At 48.0% G+C, this 22,075-nt stretch overlaps 1 protein-coding gene across 5 annotated transcripts in view; it reads right to left on the reverse strand.

Moving 5' to 3' along the window:
• ENTPD1 (ectonucleoside triphosphate diphosphohydrolase 1) overlaps positions 1-22,075 on the reverse strand; it is a 112,404-nt gene that overhangs the window by 19,598 nt on the left and 70,731 nt on the right. For all 5 annotated transcript variants that reach the window (XM_043518266.1, XM_043518265.1, XM_043518264.1 and 2 more), the window contains 2 exons: positions 10,678-10,805; positions 8,960-9,077 (listed from right to left, as the gene is read on the reverse strand). In XM_043518266.1, the coding sequence (XP_043374201.1) occupies positions 8,960-9,077; positions 10,678-10,719 (160 nt within the window). In that variant the 5' untranslated portion in view covers positions 10,720-10,805. The remainder of the gene's footprint in view (positions 1-8,959; positions 9,078-10,677; positions 10,806-22,075) is intronic.

Here is a 22,075-nt window from a genome sequence, read left to right on the forward strand (position 1 = left end):
TGACTCCCTCAGGGAACAGATGGCCAGGATCCCCTGGGGGACTAACATGAAAGGGAAGGGAGTCCAGGAGTGCTGGCTGTATTTCAAGGAATCCCTGTTGAGGTTACAGGGACAAACCATCCCGATGAGTCGAAAGAATAGTAAATATGGCAGGCGACCAGCTTAGCTTAATGGTGAAATCCTAGCGGATCTTAAACATAAAAAAGAAGCTTACAAGAAGTGGAAGGTTGGACATATGACCAGGGAAGAGTATAAAATATTGCTCGGGCATGTAGGAAAGATATCAGGAGGGCCAAATCGCACCTGGAGCTGCAGCTAGCAAGAGATGTCAAGAGTAACAAGAAGGGTTTCTTCAGGTATGTTGGCAACAAGAAGAAAGCCAAGGAAAGTGTGGGCCCCTTACTGAATGAGGGAGGCAAGCTAGTGACAGAGGATGTGGAAAAAGCTAATGTACTCAATGCTTTTTTTGCTTCTGTTTTCACTAACAAGGTCAGCTCCCAGACTGCTGTGCTGGGCAACACAAAATGGGGAAGAGATGGCCAGCCCTCTGTAGAGATAGAGGTGGTTAGGGACTATTTAGAAAAGCTGGACGTGCACAAGTCCATGGGGCCGGACGAATTGCATCCGAGAGTGCTGAAGGAATTGGCGGCTGTGATTGCAGAGCCCTTGGCCATTATCTTTGAAAACTCGTGGCGAACGGGGGAAGTCCCGGATGACTGGAAAAAGGCTAATGTAGTGCCCATCTTTAAAAAAGGGAAGAAGGAGGATCCTGGGAACTACAGGCCGGTCAGCCTCACCTCAGTCCCTGGAAAAATCATGGAGCAGGTCCTCAAAGAATCAATCCTGAAGCACTTAGAGGAGAGGAAAGTGATCAGGAACAGTCAGCATGGATTCACCAAGGGAAGGTCATGCCTGACTAATCTAATCGCCTTTTATGATGAGATTACTGGTTCTGTGGATGAAGGGAAAGCAGTGGATGTATTGTTTCTTGACTTTAGCAAAGCTTTTGACACGGTCTCCCACAGCATTCTTGTCAGCAAGTTAAGGAAGTATGGGCTGGATGAATGCACTATAAGGTGGGTAGAAAGCTGGCTAGATTGTCGGGCTCAACGGGTAGTGATCAATGGCTCCATGTCTAGTTGGCAGCCGGTGTCAAGTGGAGTGCCCCAGGGGTCGGTCCTGGGGCCCGTTTTGTTCAATATCTTCATAAATGATCTGGAGGATGGTGTGGATTGCACTCTCAGCAAATTTGCGGATGATACTAAACTGGGAGGAGTGGTAGATACGCTGGAGGGGAGGGATAGGATACAGAAGGACCTAGACAAATTGGAGGATTGGGCCAAAAGAAATCTAATGAGGTTCAATAAGGATAAGTGCAGGGTCCTGCACTTAGGATGGAAGAATCCAATGCACCGCTACAGACTAGGGACCGAATGGCTCGGCAGCAGTTCTGCGGAAAAGGACCTAGGGGTGACAGTGGACGAGAAGCTGGATATGAGTCAGCAGTGTGCCCTTGTTGCCAAGAAGGCCAATGGCATTTTGGGATGTATAAGTAGGGGCATAGCGAGCAGATCGAGGGACGTGATCGTTCCCCTCTATTCGACACTGGTGAGGCCTCATCTGGAGTACTGTGTCCAGTTTTGGGCCCCACACTACAGGAAGGATGTGGATAAATTGGAAAGAGTACAACGAAGGGCAACGAAAATGATTAGGGGTCTAGAGCACATGACTTATGAGGAGAGGCTGAGGGAGCTGGGATTGTTTAGTCTGCAGAAGAGAAGAATGAGGGGGGATTTGATAGCTGCTTTCAACTACCTGAAAGGGGGTTTCAAAGAGGATGGCTCTAGACTGTTCTCAATGGTAGCAGATGACAGAACGAGGAGTAATGGTCTCAAGTTGCAATGGGGGAGGTTTAGATTGGATATTAGGAAAAACTTTTTCACTAAGAGGGTGGTGAAACACTGGAATGCGTTACCTAGGGAGGTGGTAGAATCTCCTTCCTTAGAGGTTTTTAAGGTCAGGCTTGACAAAGCCCTGGCTGGGATGATTTAACTGGGACTTGGTCCTGCTTTGAGCAGGGGGTTGGACTAGATGACCTTCTGGGGTCCCTTCCAACCCTGATATTCTATGATTCTATGCATCTTTCAAGTTGAGGGCGGTGTACCAGTCCCTTGGATCCAGGGAAGGAATGATGGTGGTCAGAGAGATCATGTGAAACTTCACTTTCCTTACGAATGTGTTGAGGTCTCGCAGATCTAGGATAGGTCGGAGCCCACCCTTGGCCTTGGGGATGAGGAAATAGAGGAGTAGAACCCCTTGCCCCTGAACTCCAGCCAGTATCAAGTAGAGTACCCCAAACGTTGGTCCTGGGGCCGGTTTTGTTCAATATCTTCATTAATGATCTGGAGGATGGTGTGGATTGCACCCTCAGCAAGTCTGCAGATGACACTAAACTGGGAGGAGAGAGAGATACGCTGGAGGGTAGGGATAGGAAACAGAGGGATCTACACAAATTAGAGGATTGGGCCAAAAGAAATCTGATGAGATTCAACAAGGACAAGTGCAGAGTCCTGTACTTAGGATGGAAGAATCCCATGCACCGCTACAGACTAGGGATCGAATGGCTAGGCAGCAGTTCTGCAGAAAAGGATCTAGGGGTTTCAGTGGATGAGAAGCTGGATATGAGTCACCAGTGTGCCATTGTTGCCAAGAAAGCCAATGGCATTTTGGGATGTATAAGTAGGGGCATTGCCAGCAGATTGAGGGACGTGATCGTTCCCCTCTATTTTACATTGGTGAGGCCTCATCTGGAGTACTGTGTTCAGTTTTGGGCCCCACACTACAAGAAAGATGTGGAAAAATTGGAAAACGTCCAGTGGAGGGCAACTAAAATGATTAGGGGACTGGAAGACATGACTTATGAGGAGAGGCTGAGGGAACTGGGATTGTTTAGTCTGCGGAAGAGAAGAATGAGGGGGGATTTGATAGCTGCTTTCAACTACTGAAAGTGGGTTCCAAAGAGGATGGATCTAGACTGTTCTCAGTGGTAGCAGATGACAGAATGAGGCGTAATGGTGTCAACTTGCTGTGGGGGAGGTTTAGGTTGGATATTAGGAAAAACTTTTTCATTAGGAGGGTGGTGAAGCACTGGAATGCATTACCTAGGGACGTGGTGGAATCTCCTTCCTTGGAAGTTTTTATGGTCAGGCTTGACAAAGCCCTGGCTGGGATGATTTAGTTGGGGATTGGTCCTGCTTTGAGCAGGGGGTTGGACTAGATGACCTCCTGAGGCCCCTTCCAACTCTGATATTCTATGATTCTATGATTCTAAGGCTGTAAGCGGTGCTGCCTGGTAGAACTGGCCTTACGAGCCGGGGAGCGGCGCCGGTGCTCCTTGGAGGAGTCCTTTTTCGGTGCCAGGACATCCCGCACTGAGGCCGGGGCGCTGCGCACCAATGATGCGAGTGCCGTTTTCGTTGCTGGCTGGGGATGGAGGGCCGACACCATCAGAAGGAGCTTTAAATGATAGTCCTGCTCTCTCTTAGTCCTGGGTCTATAGCTCCTGCAAATTAGGCACTTATCTGTCTGATGACCCTCTCCTAAGCACCTGAGACAGGCAGTGTGTGGATCGCCTGTGGGCATAAGTTTTGCACACCTCTTGCATGCCTTAAACCCCTGCGACTGAGGCATGCCCTGGTGCCTGGGTAAACTAGGGTGGGTGAGAAGCCCCCCGAAGTAAGCCCAGCTATTACAAGCTACTATATAACTAACTAATAACTATTTACAACTAAGAAAAGGGAACCACTAGGTAGGCACTTGCAAATGCAAGAGACTGAGCTGCTCTAATAACAGTCACTGCTGGTAAGAAGGAACTGAGCAGGCGGTAGGTCGGCAGCAACCTGTATACACCTATTGGAACGCACATGAGCAATCACTCGAAGAAGATTGAACCTATGCCCTTGAAGAGCAGACCCTGAAGAGTTTGCTGCACTTTGGGGGGCAGTCCAGACCCCTGCAGCCATGAACCCCTTCTCATAGCTAACCCCGATGAGAGGGTGCAGGCAGCAGAGTCCGCTGCAACAAGGGAGGCTTGAAGAGAGGTTCGTGCCACTGCCTTCCCTTCATCAATAATGGCTGCAAATTCAGCCCTGGAGTCTGATGGAATTGGCTCCTTGAACTTCAACATGGAGGCCCACGAGTTGAAGTTGTATCTGCTGAGGATAGCTTGTTGTTTAGCTATTCTCAGCTGCAGGCCCCCTGTGGAGTAGAAGGTCTACCAAAAAAGGTCTAATCTTTTAGACTCCTTGGATTTGGGGTTGTTCTTTGCCGGCCCTGTCTCTCCGCAGTCACTACTAGGCAGCAGAGCTGTGGGTGCGAGAACAAGTACTCATATCCTTTGGATGGGACAAAGTACTTGTGCTCCACGCCCCTCACCGTAGGGGAAAATTGATGCCAGGGTTTGCCACAGCATTTTGTATTGTTCTGTATAGTTTTAATTAGGAGGGACCCTCCGGTGTCAGGATATCGACCATGGGGTCCTCTGGTTCGATAACCTCCTCCACCTGCAATCCCATGTTGCGGGCGATTCTGCGCAAGAGGTCCTGGTGCACATGGTGGTCTATCGGGGGAGGTTATGAGGTCGAAGTCCCTGCAACCGCCTTGTCGGGGACGAGGATGAGGAGGCTAGAGGCGGTACCGGGTGCTCCTGACCATCCAGCTCTCTAGCGTTCCCCTCGTCAGTGCCTGTGGGCTCTGCACTGACTGTTGTTGCGGCAGTGGTAGTCTGGCCGGCTATTAGGGTTGTAGTTGTGGTTGCGTCGACGGTGTCCTGGACAGGCTGCAGGCCCTGTGCTGGTGTCAATTCCAATCCCTGAGGTGCTGGGCAATCTTTATACTGAGGTGCTCGGGCCTCGGAGGCTACTGACCGAGTGCCCCTGGAGAATGAGCCCTGGGCCTAGGGATAAGCCCAGGGATTCCAAAGAGGCCATTGAGGCTGTAGCTGCCAATGTGGAGGCCATGCCGCTGCTGCCTCACTTCTGCACCAATGCGACCTGTGCCTGCTGTATTGTGAATAAAATGAGTCCCTGCACAAGTCATATGACACTGATCCAGATTGTGATGCCCATGGCGGCCCCAAGTGGTATTGAGCTGGGGACCAGTGCCGATGTTCCTGTGCCAGGGATTAGTGCTGAGAGGCCATTGACGGGGATCGATGCTGCTCCGCTGGTGCCAAGAGTCCACTGATGGGGACTGGTGCTGAGAGGCCGCTGATGGGGACCGAGCTTGGGAACCATGCACGGGGTCTTGAGCTGGGGAACGGTGCCTCGGGAATGGTGAACCCGAACGGTGCCGGGGTGAACAGTGCTGTGCCGGGGAAGATGATCGCTGCATCCTGGCCGGCTTGCTCCTAGATGGTGCCAGGCACAGCAGTCCCGGGGATTTTGTCCCTGATAACCAGAGGTTGAGGGGCCGTTATTTCTATCAGGTCCCTGGTGGCTTCAAAAGAGTCTAGGGTGGAGGGGGACTGCAACTCCTCCACCTGGCACTGTCTGTCCGTGGACTCTACAGCGCCAACTCCTGGTCCTTGGGTGCTGAGTGCTCCTTTGTGGGACGCCCTGCTATTGTGCCTGGCACTGCCTTTGGCACCGGGGAACAACCCCTGCCTGTCTTCTTGTGATGCTTGTGCGGCACGGATGAGTGCGAGTGGTGCCTGGTTGACTGCGCCGCTTGCGGTGCCAGGGAGCAAGTGCTGAGGGTCTCTTGAATCAGAGTCTTTCCTCGAGGCCAGGGCGCTCCACACTGATGTCCTTGGTGCCGGATCCCGGCACTCTGTGGCAGGCTGTGGACGGAGAGCGGATTCCATCACAAGTTGTTTCAGACGGAAATCCCTCTCTTTCTTCATTCAAGGGAGGAAAGACTTGCAGATTTTGAACCTGTCTGTTTGGTGCTCTTCCCCCAGACACTTCAGGCATGTGTCGTTGGGGGGGTCACCCGTTGGCATGGGCTTACCGTAGGACCCGCAAGGTTTAAACCCTTGGCCCCGAGGCATGCCCCGGAGCCGAGTGGAGGTAAGGGATAGGGGTTGACCCCGCACCCTAACCCAAACTACTATATACACTAAACTAAAGTAACTACTAACTGAAATCTAGACTAGAAACTACAGGCTAAAGAAGAAAACTAAGGGAAGCACTTGCAAGGCAAGCGAATGCAGTTACAATGGCCGTCACGGAAGGTGAGAAGGAACTGAAGAGGGGTCGGGTCAGCAGGGTCATATATTGAGCGCCATGAAGGCGCCACTCCAGGGGGCTCCACAGCCAACCCAACGGGACCTGCTAAGGGAAAACTTTCCGACGACCATGCTTGCGGTGTGTGCACACCTGTTGGAATCGAGTGATCACTCGAAGAAGAACAGATCTTTACATACATCTGAAACTGATGACATTCTTTAAATCTCTTAGTGGAAACAACCTGCAAGACCCTCAATATTGGCTAACTGCTCAGGTCAAAAGCGTAAAACTATATTCCCAAGAGTGACCACAAATGCTCCCCTCCCCTTTTACAGGCAGGTCCAAGAACACCTGACACACCTTGTAACAGCCTGTAGGCTCCTCTGGTATAACAAGTCACAGTGAAATACCGACACCTCACCTCTTGTCTGATCCAGCACAGACACCATCTTTCACCAGCTACCACATTGGTATTTATACACCCCATTAATGACATTTACAATTTCTTAAAACCAATACATTCAAAATAGCAATTTAAAAAACCCAACAAAAATACTGCATCCTAGATTCTAGCAGATGTAACATCCTCTGCTCCCATCAGGGAAATGCCTGGACTTGTCCTGTGCAGGCTCAGGTTCTTTGCACTATCAGAAAAGAACATTCAAGAATAAAGGACCCACCATTCCACATACCCTGATACTGCTCCTGAATGCACTTCTAGCTTGGCTGCTTCAATTGATCTCACCTATTACTGGTACTCTCATATCTAATGAAGTATTGCTCACCAGTGTTTTCCAGCCAGGCAGGCTCTGATCCCTTTTTATGAGATAAGTCACCTGTCAGCTTATTGCCTAAGAGAAGGATGCACGGTGTCTTTTGCTGCCTTTACTTAAATCAGAACCATCCTTTGTTCTTTTTCCATAAACACGTCTCCCTCTGCTGATTGTTTTTCCTCTGACTGCCCTTTCTTGTCGACTTTGCAATCTCCTAATCAGCATCTGGCTCCATTCGCGTATGTTGTGAGACACAATGACCAGACAGGAGGTAAATGTCTGCTATCTCCTGCTTCAAAGGAGTTTGTTTAAGGCCTGTCATCTCATGGTTACCTGTCTTAACCCCAAGGGTTTGAGAACATAATTTCCAGTATAGATACATAACTCTTTAATTATTATCCGTATATGCATTTCAAAGAGATTATGACGACCAGGGGCTCTGGTTCTTGACAGAGACCTTACATGCCACCCTTTGGTGACCTTAATATGCATCTGACCCAGGGGATTCCTGTAAAACCCTATGCACCCCTTGTGCCCTATGCCAGCTGGCACCAAGAACCAGGGCTGGATTTAGGGGCAGGTGACCCAGGAGAGCGCCTGGGATGTCAGGCGTGAGGGACGCAGACTTGGGGTGCTGTTTTTGTTGTTAGCGACAAAAGGGAAAATAGAATGTTTGAAGTAAAATGTTTCAGGTATTCTATACGTGGATTCATTTTTCACTAACTTCCTAGAATGTTCTGGACCTTTGTAGAAACTCATGGTACATTCCAGACTTTCTGAGAACTACATTTTCTTCGAACCTCCTAGAATGTTGTCAGCCATGCCCTTGTGGATATCTAAGGGGTAGGGCATCGCCAGTCAGAGAGGTATAAGAACGAACTGAAGTGAAGTGAGAACCCAGCTGTGACATAGTGAATCTTGTTTTATTGTGTAACTGTAAAAAATAAGGTATTCAAAAGTTTAACAAATGTGGGGTGCAGAGGAGGGAGAAAACGCTCCTCACCTGGAGTGCATTTGGTCTAGAGCCAGTCCTGCCAAGAGCTTCCTGGATCACACAAAGGCGCATTTACATGATGATTTTAAGAATGTATTGCCAACCTGAATATGATCTTGGTGTCTAGGTCTATGTGGTTATTTAATAGCTCGTTGGCCATTCTTATGTTTAAGAACTAGTCAAGGAATACAGACTACAGATATACCAGCTGCCCTGATGAACAGGAGTTATGTTTATATGCAGATAATGTGGTACTTCTCTTATAGAGCATATCAGACTGTTCAACTATATGGAGAATAGCGTAGATGTGATCAGAGATGCACTGTGTATTGACCAGTCCTGGATGTACTTGACACAGTAGTTCTGGTCAGTAAAACTGGGTGACTTCTCAGCAGCCTGCTGGGATTTCTTGTGGAATCCCCAGAGGTCACTTCTGCAGCAGAGATTTTTTTCTACGGCATTGCAATTAGATTGAGGATATTTTATCTGTTTTGCAAAGTCATAGAAAGCTCTGGCAAGTAGGTGTCTAACAGGATGGTGGTGTTTGCACCTCCCGTTAGCAGGTGCTGACTCTGCTGCAAAAGTTAGTTGACTTCTGCTCACTCATTGCAGCAGATGGCATTTTACCCCACCAGGCTATGAGGGAAATGGAAGTGGATCTCTGGTAGAAAGGATCTAGAGTGGGGATGGAGCAGTCCTGAGGGCAGAATCTAGGAGCAGCCCACGCTGAGGAGACAGTAAGAGCTTAGCTTTGTGTTATTTTACTGTTGATTTCTGTATTAACAAAACCAAACAAGAGAGGTAGGTTGGCCTCTACACAGGCGAGGAGTGATTTAGGGCAGGTTGGAAGCTGTACCAGTTGACAAGCATTACATTATTTTCACCATCCCCTCCTCCTGCTGGACTATCTGTTCATCAACCCATCGCCCCTCCTGTTCCCCCGTTCCTCCTCCCTGGTGGCTTACCTTCTACTTTACACACTTCCACCTGGTGCACCACCCCAGTGTCATTCTCCTTCTCCGCTGGCCACTCATACACATACAAGTTAGTGTGAGACGAACCAGCATCCAGCACAATTCCATACTGTGGATAAAAAAAACAGTTATCTCTGGACCAATGCACGGGACACTGTGAATAGTAGTCAGTGGGGCCAGACAGTGGGACAAGAGCACTCTTCACTTACTGGGAGCACTAGTAAGTGTAGCTACAGCAGAGGTGGTGCTAGCCTATTGGGGCCCTAAGCAGGAATATTCCCCACCCTCCATACTAAAACAGGCAAATTCTTATAATAAAAAGTGAATAGGGGACCCCCCCTTGAGCTGCTCAGAGCCCTAAGCAATTGCTTTGTCTGCTTATGCTTAGCACCAGGGTTGTCAGTCAGCTTGTGTGTGTGTTTTTTCAGCGTGCTGTCCAGCTCCGCACAGACAGCTGGTTAGCAGATCTCGAGTACAGCCCACTCATTCAGCAGACTTTCATGTTACTCATAAAGAAAGACCACAGGCACGGTTCAGTGACACAGGCACTTGGCCAGGTTTATTGCAAAGACAGTTGTAGCGTTCTGTCTCAGTGGTTACCAGTACACTAACACGAGTGCCCTATGGCAAGGAACAGTTCAGTCAGCAGCAGGAATTTCTGCTGTCCCCTTGGCCAAACAAAGAATGAAGGCAAAGTACCCCAACACTTATAGGATATGACAAACAAGAATATACCACCTTATGTGTTTCATGACATTTGTTTGTTACCTCCCCTTGTTCCCGATATCTTGGACAAAACCTCCCTATTCATTATTCTGCCAAACCATCTTATCTTGTACTAGATGGGGCTGGATCTATATTTATGTAAATATCTAGTGCCTTGTACACTAGCAACAACTTTGCCAAGGTCATGCACTGGGCAGTGAACTTGTGAGCATCTGCTTTTATCCATGGCCTGACTTTGGTTCACAGCCTCTGGTTCAGGACTCGGATCTTGCCCCAGGCCCAATGCGCCAGGCTTTTTCTATGACAGCCAGCTCTGAGCTGCATGCACAGAGCATCAGTAGAGACACTGGTGGTATTGGGTGTCCCCAGGATCAGGGCAGATCACTGGTCTTCCTGGAAGTCCTGGCCTGTAAAGTTTCCACCAAAGGGAGCATAGGTGCTGACTCCAGGGGTGCTCCGAGGCTGGAGCACCCATGGAAAAAAATTAATAGGTGCTCAGCACCCACCAGCAGCCAACTCCACACCAGAGCCTCCTGTCCATCTGCGGCCCCACCAATCAACTCCTCCCCCTCCCTCCCAACGCCTCCTGCCTCCTCCAATCAGCTGTTCCGCTGCGTGCAGGAGGTGCTGGGGGGAGGGGGCAGAACTGGGTGGGAAGAGGTGGGAGGGGAGGTTGAGCACCCTGGGGGCCCAGAGGAAGCCAGTACCTGAGAAAGGGAGTATGAACTTGGAAGCTACAGTGTCACAAATGGAACTGACCGGTGGGTTAGTGCAGATTCACCTATGAAGACCACCAGAAATGGGCTTGTTTTTACAGGGAAACTGGGAAGAGAAAATGCTTGAGGTTCAGGGAGAGGACAAAGGGAATTAGCAAGACCCAAAAGATGTGGTGGGTGAAACACATGAAAATTCAGGGGTGTCTCAGAGCTACCCTTGCCCCACCCAGTTATGCTGTTTCTCTTGTAATGACCCCTTCACAGTACCTTAATATTCTTTGGGAGTGGCTTGTTCTGACTCACTGCCATCGCGATTAAGGCAATCACAGCCAAAGCAAAGAGGAACCCCAGGATGAGCAGGGCCTTTCTAGGCCAGGATTTCCTTGGTTTGGTACCTGTGACCGGCAAAGAAGAGTGGATGTTAGGAACCATGCCAAGCACTCAGAGCAGCAGCAGAAGCCGCAGCTATTGCAGGTGATGGGATTGTCAGCACTGTTCCTTCTCTCTGCCACAGCACAAGATGTCTGACTGGCCTGCCCAGGGAGAGGCCATGGCAGGGTCTAGCATGTACAGTCGAGAATGTGACTGCAAGGCCACATCACCCAAAAGTGGATTATAACAAAATGCAGGGACAGCAGCAGCACGCCCAGGCAGCACCTTCAAACCTGTTCTTCACAACATAAATTACATGCACGTTTGTGTTAATGTAACACTATGCACCAAGATGGACAATACAGAAAGTTGTGGTTCGCATGGCAACCACTACTTGGACTCACTGTGAACTGTATATGAAGCCTTCTTGTCACTGCCCCCCCTACATCCCCCAGTGCAGCCTCTTCTGAAGGATGAGGAGGAAGGTGACTGGCGCATTACCCTGTCACATTACCTCTCATCCCAACCCATGCCAGCTCCAGTCACTTCCCGCCCCCATTGTCACCTTCCCCCCATCTCTGCCCCATCCCAGCTCCAGTCACCTGCCCCCCATCCCCGCCCCATCCCAGCTCCAGTCACCTGCCCCCCCACCCCATCCTGGCTCCACTCACCTTCCCCCAGCTCCATCTCCCATCATCACCTTCCCCCTTCTCCAACCCCCATCCCGGCTCAACTCACCTTCCCCCCCATCACACCTTCCCCCACCCCCATCCCAGCTCCACTCACTTTCCCCCCCATCATCACCTTCCCCCTGCCCCACCCCCCATCCCAGATCCGGTCACCTTCCCGTCCCTCCATCCCAGCTCCAATCCCCCATTGTCACCTTCCCCCCTTGCCCCATCCAAGCTCCAGTCACCTTCGATCATCACTTTCCCTCCCACCCTCCTGGCTTCAGTCACCCTCCCATCCACCCCATCCCATCTCCAGTCACCATTCCCCTCCCCCAGGCTGGATCCAGTCATTCCCTCCCCCAACTTCATCCTGCTTCTAGTCATCTTCCTCCCTTCCCCTCCCCTCCGTCCCATTCCCATAGCTGTCTTCCCGTATCCCATTCCATCCCACCTTGTCTCCTTTGTAGGCGGACATTGAACAATATTAAATCAAAGTGAGCTCCTTTCTGCAGCTCCACCTGGCCCTGTCTCTTCCTGCCTCCATCAGCCCCTTCTCCTCTCCCAGCCCTTTCTCCCCCTTGGAGTACCTCACTGAGGAGCATCTTGGCTCTGCCACCAGACCCCAGTCGAGTTGGTCCTGCTGGTGACTTGTGATGCTCTCCCAGACACAGCTATAGATTCCTAGCAGCCCTCCTCTTTTGGGTGCAGCAGCCCCTGTGGAGGTAGAGGCTGCTGGGCTTCCCCTCAGTAGCTGCTTCTCCATTGTAGGGAAACACCTTGCTGCCACAGCTAGGAACAGCTGTACAGGAGAAGCCAGGATGCTCATGTGAGCAGCAAGTGCTCTGCTGACCCAGTCTGAGCTGCCCTGGGGCACCCTATTCACTTAAATTTTTGAAGACTGTGTGGCGCCCTGCAAACACCACTCAGTCCTGTAGCGATATGGGGCAGTGCTGCACCCACTGCTGCCCACGTGACTGAGGCACTGGGGCTTTTCCCAGAGCGTACAGCTGATTTGGGAACCCTAAGGAAACAGGTCTGTGTAAACTCATGACCCATGTCCACTCAGCAACCCCACACTGCCGGAGATCTGCTCTTTCACCCTGCACTGCCAGCGTAAGTGAAACTTCGTCATACGTGGTCACAGCCTGTACATCATTGCTCCCTCCCCGACTCAACATTGGAATCCACCCCATCTGGATAGGCATCAAGCAGTCCACCCCAGAGATTGGAGCCCAGCCCAGATGTGAATCATAGAATCTTAGAATATCAGGGTTGGAAAGGACCTCAGGAGGTCATCTAGTCCAGCCCCCTGCTCAAAGCAGGACCAATCCCCAACTAAATCATCCCAGCCAGGGCTTTGTCAAGCCTGACCTTAAAAACTTCCAAGGAAGGAGATTCCACCACCTTCCTAGATAACGCATTCCAGTGCTTCACCACCCTCCTAGTGAAAAAGTTTTTCCTAATATCCAACCTAAACCTCCCCCACTGCAACTTGACACCATTACTCCTCGTTCTGTCATCTGCTACTACTGAGAACAGTCTAGATCCATCCTCTTTGGAACCCCCTTTCAGGTAGTTGAAAGCAGCTATCAAATCCCCCTCATTCTTCTCTTCCGCAGACTAAACAATCCCAGTTCCCTCAGCCTCTCCTCATAAGTCATGTCTTCCAGTCCCCTAATCATTTTTGCTGCCCTCCACTGGACGTTTTCCAATTTTTTCACATCCTTCTTGTAGTGTGGGGCCCAAAACTGGACACAGTACTCCAGATGAGGCCTCACCAATGTCGAATAGAGGGGAATGATCACGTCACTCCATCTGCTGGCAATGCCCCTACTTATACATCCCAAAATGCCATTGGCTTTCTTGGCAACAACGGCACACTGGTGACTCATATCCAGCTTCTCGTCCACAGTAACCCCTAGGTCCTCTTCTGCAGAACTGCTGACTAGCCATTCGATCCCTAGTCTGTAGCGGTGCATGGGATTCTTCCATCCTAAGTACAGGACTCTGCACTTGTCCTTGTTGAACCTCATCAGATTTCTTTTGGCCCAATCCTTTAATTTCTCTAGGTCCCTTTGTATCCTATCCCTACCCGCCAGTGTATCTATCTCTCCTCCTAGTTTAGTATCATCTGCAAACTTGCTGAGGGTGCAATCCACGCCATCCTCCAGATCATTAATGAAGATATTGAACAAAACCGGCCCCTGGACCGACCCTTGGGGCACTCCACTTGATACCGGCTGCCAACTAGACATGGAGCCATTGATCACTACCCATTGAGCCCGACAATCTAGCCAGCTTTCTATCCACCTTATAGTCCATTCATCCAGACCATATTTCTTTAACTTGCTGACAAGAATACTGTGGGAGACCGTGTCAAAAGCTTTACAGGCATCCCTGCCTTTGCTTCTAATTTTGGTCTCTGTTTTTGCAGGGGCGTCTGCTGGCCCAGTTCAACCGTTGGGTCAGGTCCCAGAACAAAACAGGATAAAATGGCTTTTCTGGTTCCAAGTTAGTTATCAGCGAGAATGATGCTAACAAGGCTGATGAGTGATTCTGCCACAAGGACCTCCCTGCACTCAGAGAAATGAGCCAGGGCAGAGATGTCACTGACACGGGAACTGGTCAGGGAAATCAGGAGAGCACTCACAGCTACTTTCCCACTAAATACTGATGGAAAGACAAACAGGTCATGTTTGAAGCAAACCAGAAAACCAGCTGTGAACAAAGGCATCTTGCATGTGATACAGAAACAGTATGCTAGTGGCTCGGGAACAGTGTTCCTGCACTTTTGAGCGCTATTGTCCTCACAAAAACAAGGAGGAGTCCTTGTGGCACCTTAGAGACTAACCAATTTATTTGGGCATAAGCTTTCGTGGGCAAAAACCCACTTCATCAGATGCATGGAGCGAAAAATACAGTAAGCAGTATATAAATCATAGAACATGAAAAGATGGGAGTTGCCTTACCAAGTAGGGGGTCAGTGCTAACGAGGCCAATGCAATCAAGGTGGACGTCGCCCATTTCCAACAGTTGACAAGAAGGGGTGAATATCAAGAGAGGGAAAATTACTTTTTGTAGTGATTCATCCACTCCCAGTCTTTATTCAGGCCTAATTCGATGGTGTCCAGTTTGCAAATTAATTCCATTTCTGCAGTTTCTCATTGAAGTCTGTTTTTGAAGTTTTTTTGTTGAATAATCGCCACTTTTAAGTCTGTTATTGAGCGTCCGGGGAGACTGAAGTGCTCTCTTACTGGTTTTTGAATGTTACAAATCCTGATGTCTGATTTGTGTCCATTTATTCTTTTGCGTAGAGATTGTCCGGTTTGGCCAATGTACATGGCAGAGGGGCATTGCTGGCACATGATGGCATATATCACATTGGTAGATGTGCAGGTGAACGAGCCCCTGATGGTGTGGCTGATGTGGTTAGTTCCTATGATGGTGTCTCTTGAATAGATATGCAGACAGAGTTGGCAATGGGGTTTGTTGCAGGGATTGGTTCCTGGGTTAGTGTTTTTGTTGTGTGGTGTGTAGTTGCTGGTGAGTATTTGCTTCAGGTTGGGGGGCTGTCTGTAAGTGAGGACTGGCCTGTCTCCCAAGGTCTGTGAGAGCGAGGGATTGTCCTTCAGGATAGGTTGTAGATCCTTAATGATGTACTGGAGAGATTTTAGTTGGGGGCTGTAGGTGACAGCTAGTGGCATTCTGTTATTTTCTTTGTTGGGCCTGTCTTGTAGTAGACGACTTCTGGGTACCCTTCTGGCTCTGTCAATCTGTTTCTTCACTTCACCAGGTGGGTATTGTAGTTTTAAGAACACTTGATAGAGATCCTGTACGCGTTTGTCTCTGTCTGAGCGATTGGAGCAAATGCGGTTGTATCTTAGAGCTTGGCTGTAGACAATGGATTGTGTGATGTGATCTGGAGGCATGTAGGTAAGTGTAACAGTCAGTAGGTTTCCATTATAGGGTGGTGTTTATGTGACCATCGCTTATTTGCAGTGTAGCGTCCAGGAAGTGGATTTCTTGTGTGGACTGGTACAGGCTGAGGTTAATGGTGGGGTGGAAATTGTTGAAATCCTGGTGGAATTCCTGCAGGACCTTTTTCCCATGGGTCCAGATGATGATGTCATTGATGTAGCACAAGTAGAGTAGGGGCAGTAGGGGATGGGATGAGTGCTGAGGAAGTATTGTTCTAAGTCAGCCATAAAAATGTTGGCATACTGTGGGGCCATGAGGGTACCCATAGCAGTGTTGCTGACTTGAAGGTATAAACACAAACACCTTTAGGTTAAAAGTGGCAATTCTTCCACAAAAAAACTTCAAAAACAGACTTCAATGAGAAACTGCAGAACTGGAATTAATTTGCAAACTGGACATCATCAAATTAGGCCTGAATAAAGACTGGGAGTGGATGGGTCATTACAAAAAATAATTTTCCCTCTGTTGATATTCACCCCTTCTTGTCAACTGTTGGGAATGAGCCACATCCACCCTAATTGAATTGGCCTCATCAGCACTGACACTCTCCCACCCTTGGTAAGGCAACTCCCATCTTTTCATGTGCTGTATATTTATACCTGCTTACTGTATTTTCCACTCTATGCATCTGATGAAGTGGGTTTTAGCCCACGAAAGCTTATGCCCAAATAAATTGGTTAGTCTCTAAGGTGCCACAAGGACTCCTTGTTGTTTTTGCTGATACAGACTAACATGGCTACCACTCTGAATATTGTCCTCACAGGTGCTGTACATGCAATGTCATGTCACACAGAGCATGCATACAGAGCATTTTATACAGAAATGCGCTGTGGGGGTGTGTATCGCTCTCGGGATGGGATCACGCCAGTGGGAGCTGAGTACTTGAACTTCAAAAAGTCAGGACTACACCCCTGGAAAGAAATGTCCTGCTATGGGCCAACCTAGCTTAGTCTGCACCAGGACTTGCATTTAAGAGTAGTCTCAAGCTTTGGGCTAACACAAAGGTGCAGAGGGAGGAGGAACTTTCCTGTTACAGGTGCCAGTATTTCCCAGACAATGACCTGAGAGGCCGTTCTAAGTTCCAAGCTCAGCTACTATTTAAAAGAGGAGCACTGCCAGTACTGAAAGAGACTTCATCTGAGTGGGTGGCAGGTACCTGGAATCAACCTCTGCTTCTGCAATTCAGCTCAACCACCCAATAACCCGATAGGGGATTGCGGGGAGGTATAGCGTAAACCTTTCTCCATTCACCATGAATTACAGGACCTTTGTGCAGAATACAACAAACACAAAACTCTGATTAACATGTAATACTTTCCTTCATGAGTCCACATTTAAGAGCTGATTTTTGCTCTTAGACTGAACACCAGTAGCCAAGGCACAAGGGGCCAGATAGTGGCTCATGCTATGAGCCCTGTGTGCTGCTGTGGTGATGAGAAGAGTCTGTAAAACTGGTGTAACCAGTCAAATGACGAGTCTCTAGTGTGCGGGAAACCATGGAGGGTGAAGAGCAGGTGCAACTAGAGGCAAAGGTCTACATTTAAACACTACAGCAGCATACCGCTTCAGTGAAGATACTACTACACTGATGGGGAAGCTTCTCCCATCGGTGTAGTTAATCCACCTCCATGAGAGGCAGTAGCTATGTTAATGGGAGAAGCCTTCCCATTAGAATCATAGAATCATAGAATATCAGGGTTGGAAGGGACCCCAGAAGGTCATCTAGTCCAACCCCCTGCTCAAAGCAGGATCAAGTCCCAGTTAAATCATCCCAGCTAGGGCTTTGTCAAGCCTCACCTTAAAAACCTCTAAGGAAGGAGATTCTACCACCTCCCTAGGTAACGCATTCCATTGTTTCACCACCCTCTTAGTGAAAAACTTTTTCCTAATATCCAATCTAAACCTCCCCCATTGCAACTTGAACCATTGCAACCATTGCCATAGTGCTGTCGACACCTGGAGTTAGGTCGGTATAACGGTGCCATTCAGGGGTTTGGATTTCACACCCCTGAGCAGCATAGTCAAACCAACGTAAGCCTCGCTCTATGCCACACTCCCTTGAAACCTCCAACATGGAGAAGGAGGGTATAGGCTGGAAGACATGGAATAGCCTGAAGGGCTAAGGCACTTCAGCAGTCCTTGCTGGCTGTTACCAGCAGGCTCAAATTAGGCTGATGCCCTGCTTAAAGTGAGGCTATTCTAACTTGTGGGGGTGCTGAAACAAGCCCTAGGCAGTCCCAGGATCGAGGGGATGTAAGAGAGGTGCACAGCCATATAAGCGCCCGCATGTTCTGGGCCAGGTACTGCTCAGCCAAGCTCAAGGACTGGGCCAAAGATACCCAGTTCAGATGCCCTCCACTGGGAAATTGTCACACTAACAATTACCAGCACAATTCTGAACGAATATATCTGCTTTGGTATGGCAGAAGAGATGCTTCCCCTTTCTCTGAATGCTAAAGGGAGTAACTGCACAACTAGAAATAATTAGTCACATTTTATTAAGAAAAACAGCACACCTAATTGTCAAGACAGGAAACCCCTGGCAATCACACAATCTGGTGCCCATGAATCTTGGGGTAATGGTAGGGAAGGAGGAAGGCATTCCTGTGAACCCTGCCTAGCGACAGAGTTCATTGAGCTTTTCACTAGCATATACAAGAGGAGCTGCTTATTGATGGCCCAGTGGACCCCTTGCTGTCCATTGGGCATCAACAGAAGGGCTGGGAGCTTATCAAGTGGCTTCCTTCTATAGGGTGGGAAGTACTTCTGGCTGCCTGTACAGTTACTGTGGCCTGCAGGATGTCATGTATTCTATGTTTCAGAGTAGCAGCCGTGTTAGTCTGTATCCGCAAAAAGAAAAGGAGTACTTGTGGCACCTTAGAGACTAACAAATTTATTTGAGCATGCTCAGGGGTCTTCAACAAAAAAACTTCAAAAAGAGACTCCAACGAGACACTGCTGAATTGGAATTAATTTGCAAATTGGACACCATTACATTAGGCTTGAATAAAGACTGGGAATCGATGTGTCATTACACAAAGTAAAACTATTTCCCCATGTTTATTCCTCCCTTTCCCCCACTGTTCCTCACACGTTCTTGTCAATTGATGGAAATGGCCCACCTTGATTATCGCTACGAAGGTTTTTTTTTCTCTCCTGCTGGTAACTGCTCACCTTACCTGATCACTCTCATTACAGTGTGTATGGTAACACCCATTGTTTCATGTTCTCTGTGTATATAATATCTCCCCACTGTATTTTCCACTGCATGCATCCGATGAAGTGAGCTGTAGCTCATGAAAGCTTATGCTCAAATAAATTTGTTAGTCTCTAAGGTGCCACAAGTACTCCTTTTCTTTTTATGTATTCTATGGAGTTCCTAAAGCCTATCTGATTAGGTGAAAAATATCTAAAGGCTGAGAACCCATTGACTGTGACCTCCCCAGAAAGGCAGCCAAGCAGACATAGAATCAGAGAATAGCAGAGTTGGAAGGGACCTCAGGAGGTCATCTAGTCCAACCCCCATGAAGCCTAGAAGCCTAGGAATGCTCCAGATTGCAAAGAGTTAGCTTCCATTACATTTCCAAAGCAATGAGTAGGGATTTACCTGCTCTGCTGCCACACTCATAGGTGAGAACACAGGAGTCAGTCTATTAAATTCATGGAATTCCTCAGCGAGGAGTCATTGCAACAGTTCAGAGTCCATGCAGTTCCTGCACCCTATCCACTGGCACAGCTAAGGCTGATCAAATGGACGGAGACATATGGAGCCTAATTCTGACCAGGTGTATATGTGTGAATACTGTAAATCAATGGAGAGTACATCAAGTCTGGATTTGGCCCATTGAGTCTGCAAACATTTGCTAAGGTTCATCCGATGAAGTGAGCTGTAGCTCACGAAAGCTTATGCTCAAATAAATTTGTTAGTCTCTAAGGTGCCACAAGTACTCCTTTTCTTTTTGCGAATACAGATTAACATGGCTGCTACTCTGAAACCTAAGGTTCATGGTGTTCCACAGTGTATTGCCTGAGGTGGAGGAAGATGGAAAGGAAGATTCCTCCCTTTCCCCCACTGTTCCTCACACGTTCTTGTCAATTGATGGAAATGGCCCACCTTGATTATCGCTACGAAGGTTTTTTTTTCTCTCCTGCTGGTAACTGCTCACCTTACCTGATCACTCTCATTACAGTGTGTATGGTAACACCCATTGTTTCATGTTCTCTGTGTATATAATATCTCCCCACTGTATTTTCCACTGCATGCATCCGATGAAGTGAGCTGTAGCTCATGAAAGCTTATGCTCAAATAAATTTGTTAGTCTCTAAGGTGCCACAAGTACTCCTTTTCTTTTTATGTATTCTATGGAGTTCCTAAAGCCTATCTGATTAGGTGAAAAATATCTAAAGGCTGAGAACCCATTGACTGTGACCTCCCCAGAAAGGCAGCCAAGCAGACATAGAATCAGAGAATAGCAGAGTTGGAAGGGACCTCAGGAGGTCATCTAGTCCAACCCCCATGAAGCCTAGAAGCCTAGGAATGCTCCAGATTGCAAAGAGTTAGCTTCCATTACATTTCCAAAGCAATGAGTAGGGATTTACCTGCTCTGCTGCCACACTCATAGGTGAGAACACAGGAGTCAGTCTATTAAATTCATGGAATTCCTCAGCGAGGAGTCATTGCAACAGTTCAGAGTCCATGCAGTTCCTGCACCCTATCCACTGGCACAGCTAAGGCTGATCAAATGGACGGAGACATATGGAGCCTAATTCTGACCAGGTGTATATGTGTGAATACTGTAAATCAATGGAGAGTACATCAAGTCTGGATTTGGCCCATTGAGTCTGCAAACATTTGCTAAGGTTCATCCGATGAAGTGAGCTGTAGCTCACGAAAGCTTATGCTCAAATAAATTTGTTAGTCTCTAAGGTGCCACAAGTACTCCTTTTCTTTTTGCGAATACAGATTAACATGGCTGCTACTCTGAAACCTAAGGTTCATGGTGTTCCACAGTGTATTGCCTGAGGTGGAGGAAGATGCCAGTTGCTGAAAAATCAGCGCCTCTACTCCATCATGGGGATACAGAGAGGGAATTCACACTATCCAACTGTGACAGGCAGCAGTGGGACACTATAACTGCAAATTCTGCTATACAAAAATCATACAACCTACCCAGTGTGTAGAACCTGCATCAGCTTCTGAAGTGCCTCAGTCAAAACACACCAGGAACACGTTTTGCCTCAAACTCCCTTTGTGAACAAAACCTGCAGATTCCAAGTTCATAAATACACTCAATTCTCGAATGAACCAAATTCCTTCATTTATCAGCTCCCTCGGGAAGTCTGCTTCACCCCAGCTATAATCCCAAAACCTGTCCCCTGACTCCATCGCCTCTTCTTCTTATTCATTCTTAATCTCTCTCTCTCTCTCTCTCTCTCACATCTGCCTCCTTTCTTTCCTTCAACCATGCTGTCATCTTCCACACCTTAAAAAAAAATCTTGGTGGGATCCCTCCTGACTTCCTGAATAGATTCTACAGCAAAAATGATCAGCAGTGAAATAGTTAATTTAAAAAATTATGTCTGCTTGGCTGCCTTTCTGGGGAGGTCACAGTCAATGGGTTCTCAGCCTTTAGATATTTTTCACCTAATCAGATAGGCTTTAGGAACTCCATAGAATACATAAAAAGAGCTGAATAGGACATTTCACACCTCGCAGAACTATAGTCTCTGGCTCCCTGTAGATTCAAGATCACATCACTGAACCACTTTACTAGCTATTGTAGTAACTAAAGCCCAAAACTATGAGTTATTACTATTTAAGAATTGCCCAGGTATCAAGGCCTTTTTTAAAAGGCAGAACAGAGGGCTGAGAGAACAAAAACTCAATTTCTAATGGCTAGATTTCTTCTATAAATCTGAAGAAATTCAGTGTTGCTACAGCCTTTCGCAAGACAGTGAAGCTAAAGAAACTTGACTTTCCCCTTTTCCCTGTCTATGAATGAAAGAATTAAAAATCCTATTCATTTAATATCAAACATCAATATTATATGTGCCAGATACAGTAGTAGAATGAGAAACTTTAAACTGGACATTTCAGCAGCTAGCAGAATGTTGTTGGAGAAACTGCAACTTGAGCAAGCAAAACTGCAAAATTGACCAAGGGATGCACTACAAAGGAGCTCACGGAAAGCAACTTGCAGCGATAAATTGGTGTCTGGAGCAAGCCAGCCCAAGGTATTCCTGAGATGGTTCTACAAACAGCTATGGCCTAATTCTTCTTATACAAGCTTGAAAGAATTCAAAAGCTGATGTCTCTTTCCTGATTGGATGATGAGAGGACTACTCTCCTTCTGGTTGGACATTTGGAATCTTTAGAAGAAGTATGGGTCACCATCTGATTGGTCCACGCCAGCACCTCCAAGAAAGGGAACCAACTTGGATCACCCAGCAGATATAGGAAAATAGCCTGTCTCCTTCAGCACATCATTTCCTGAAAGCTGAAAAAACCTGGAAGAGAGTAGACTGAGGTTCTGGGCTGGTTACCTGGGAGTCCTCCTGGTGACATCAAGTACCAATCTCAGATAGGCACCTGTAACTGGTCTCTTTCTATTTTCCAGCAGTTCAAGTTGTCCATCAACTTGCTG

The sequence above is a fragment of the Dermochelys coriacea genome, chromosome 7, assembly GCF_009764565.3.
Source record: "Dermochelys coriacea isolate rDerCor1 chromosome 7, rDerCor1.pri.v4, whole genome shotgun sequence".
Lineage (NCBI taxonomy): Eukaryota > Metazoa > Chordata > Testudines > Dermochelyidae > Dermochelys > Dermochelys coriacea.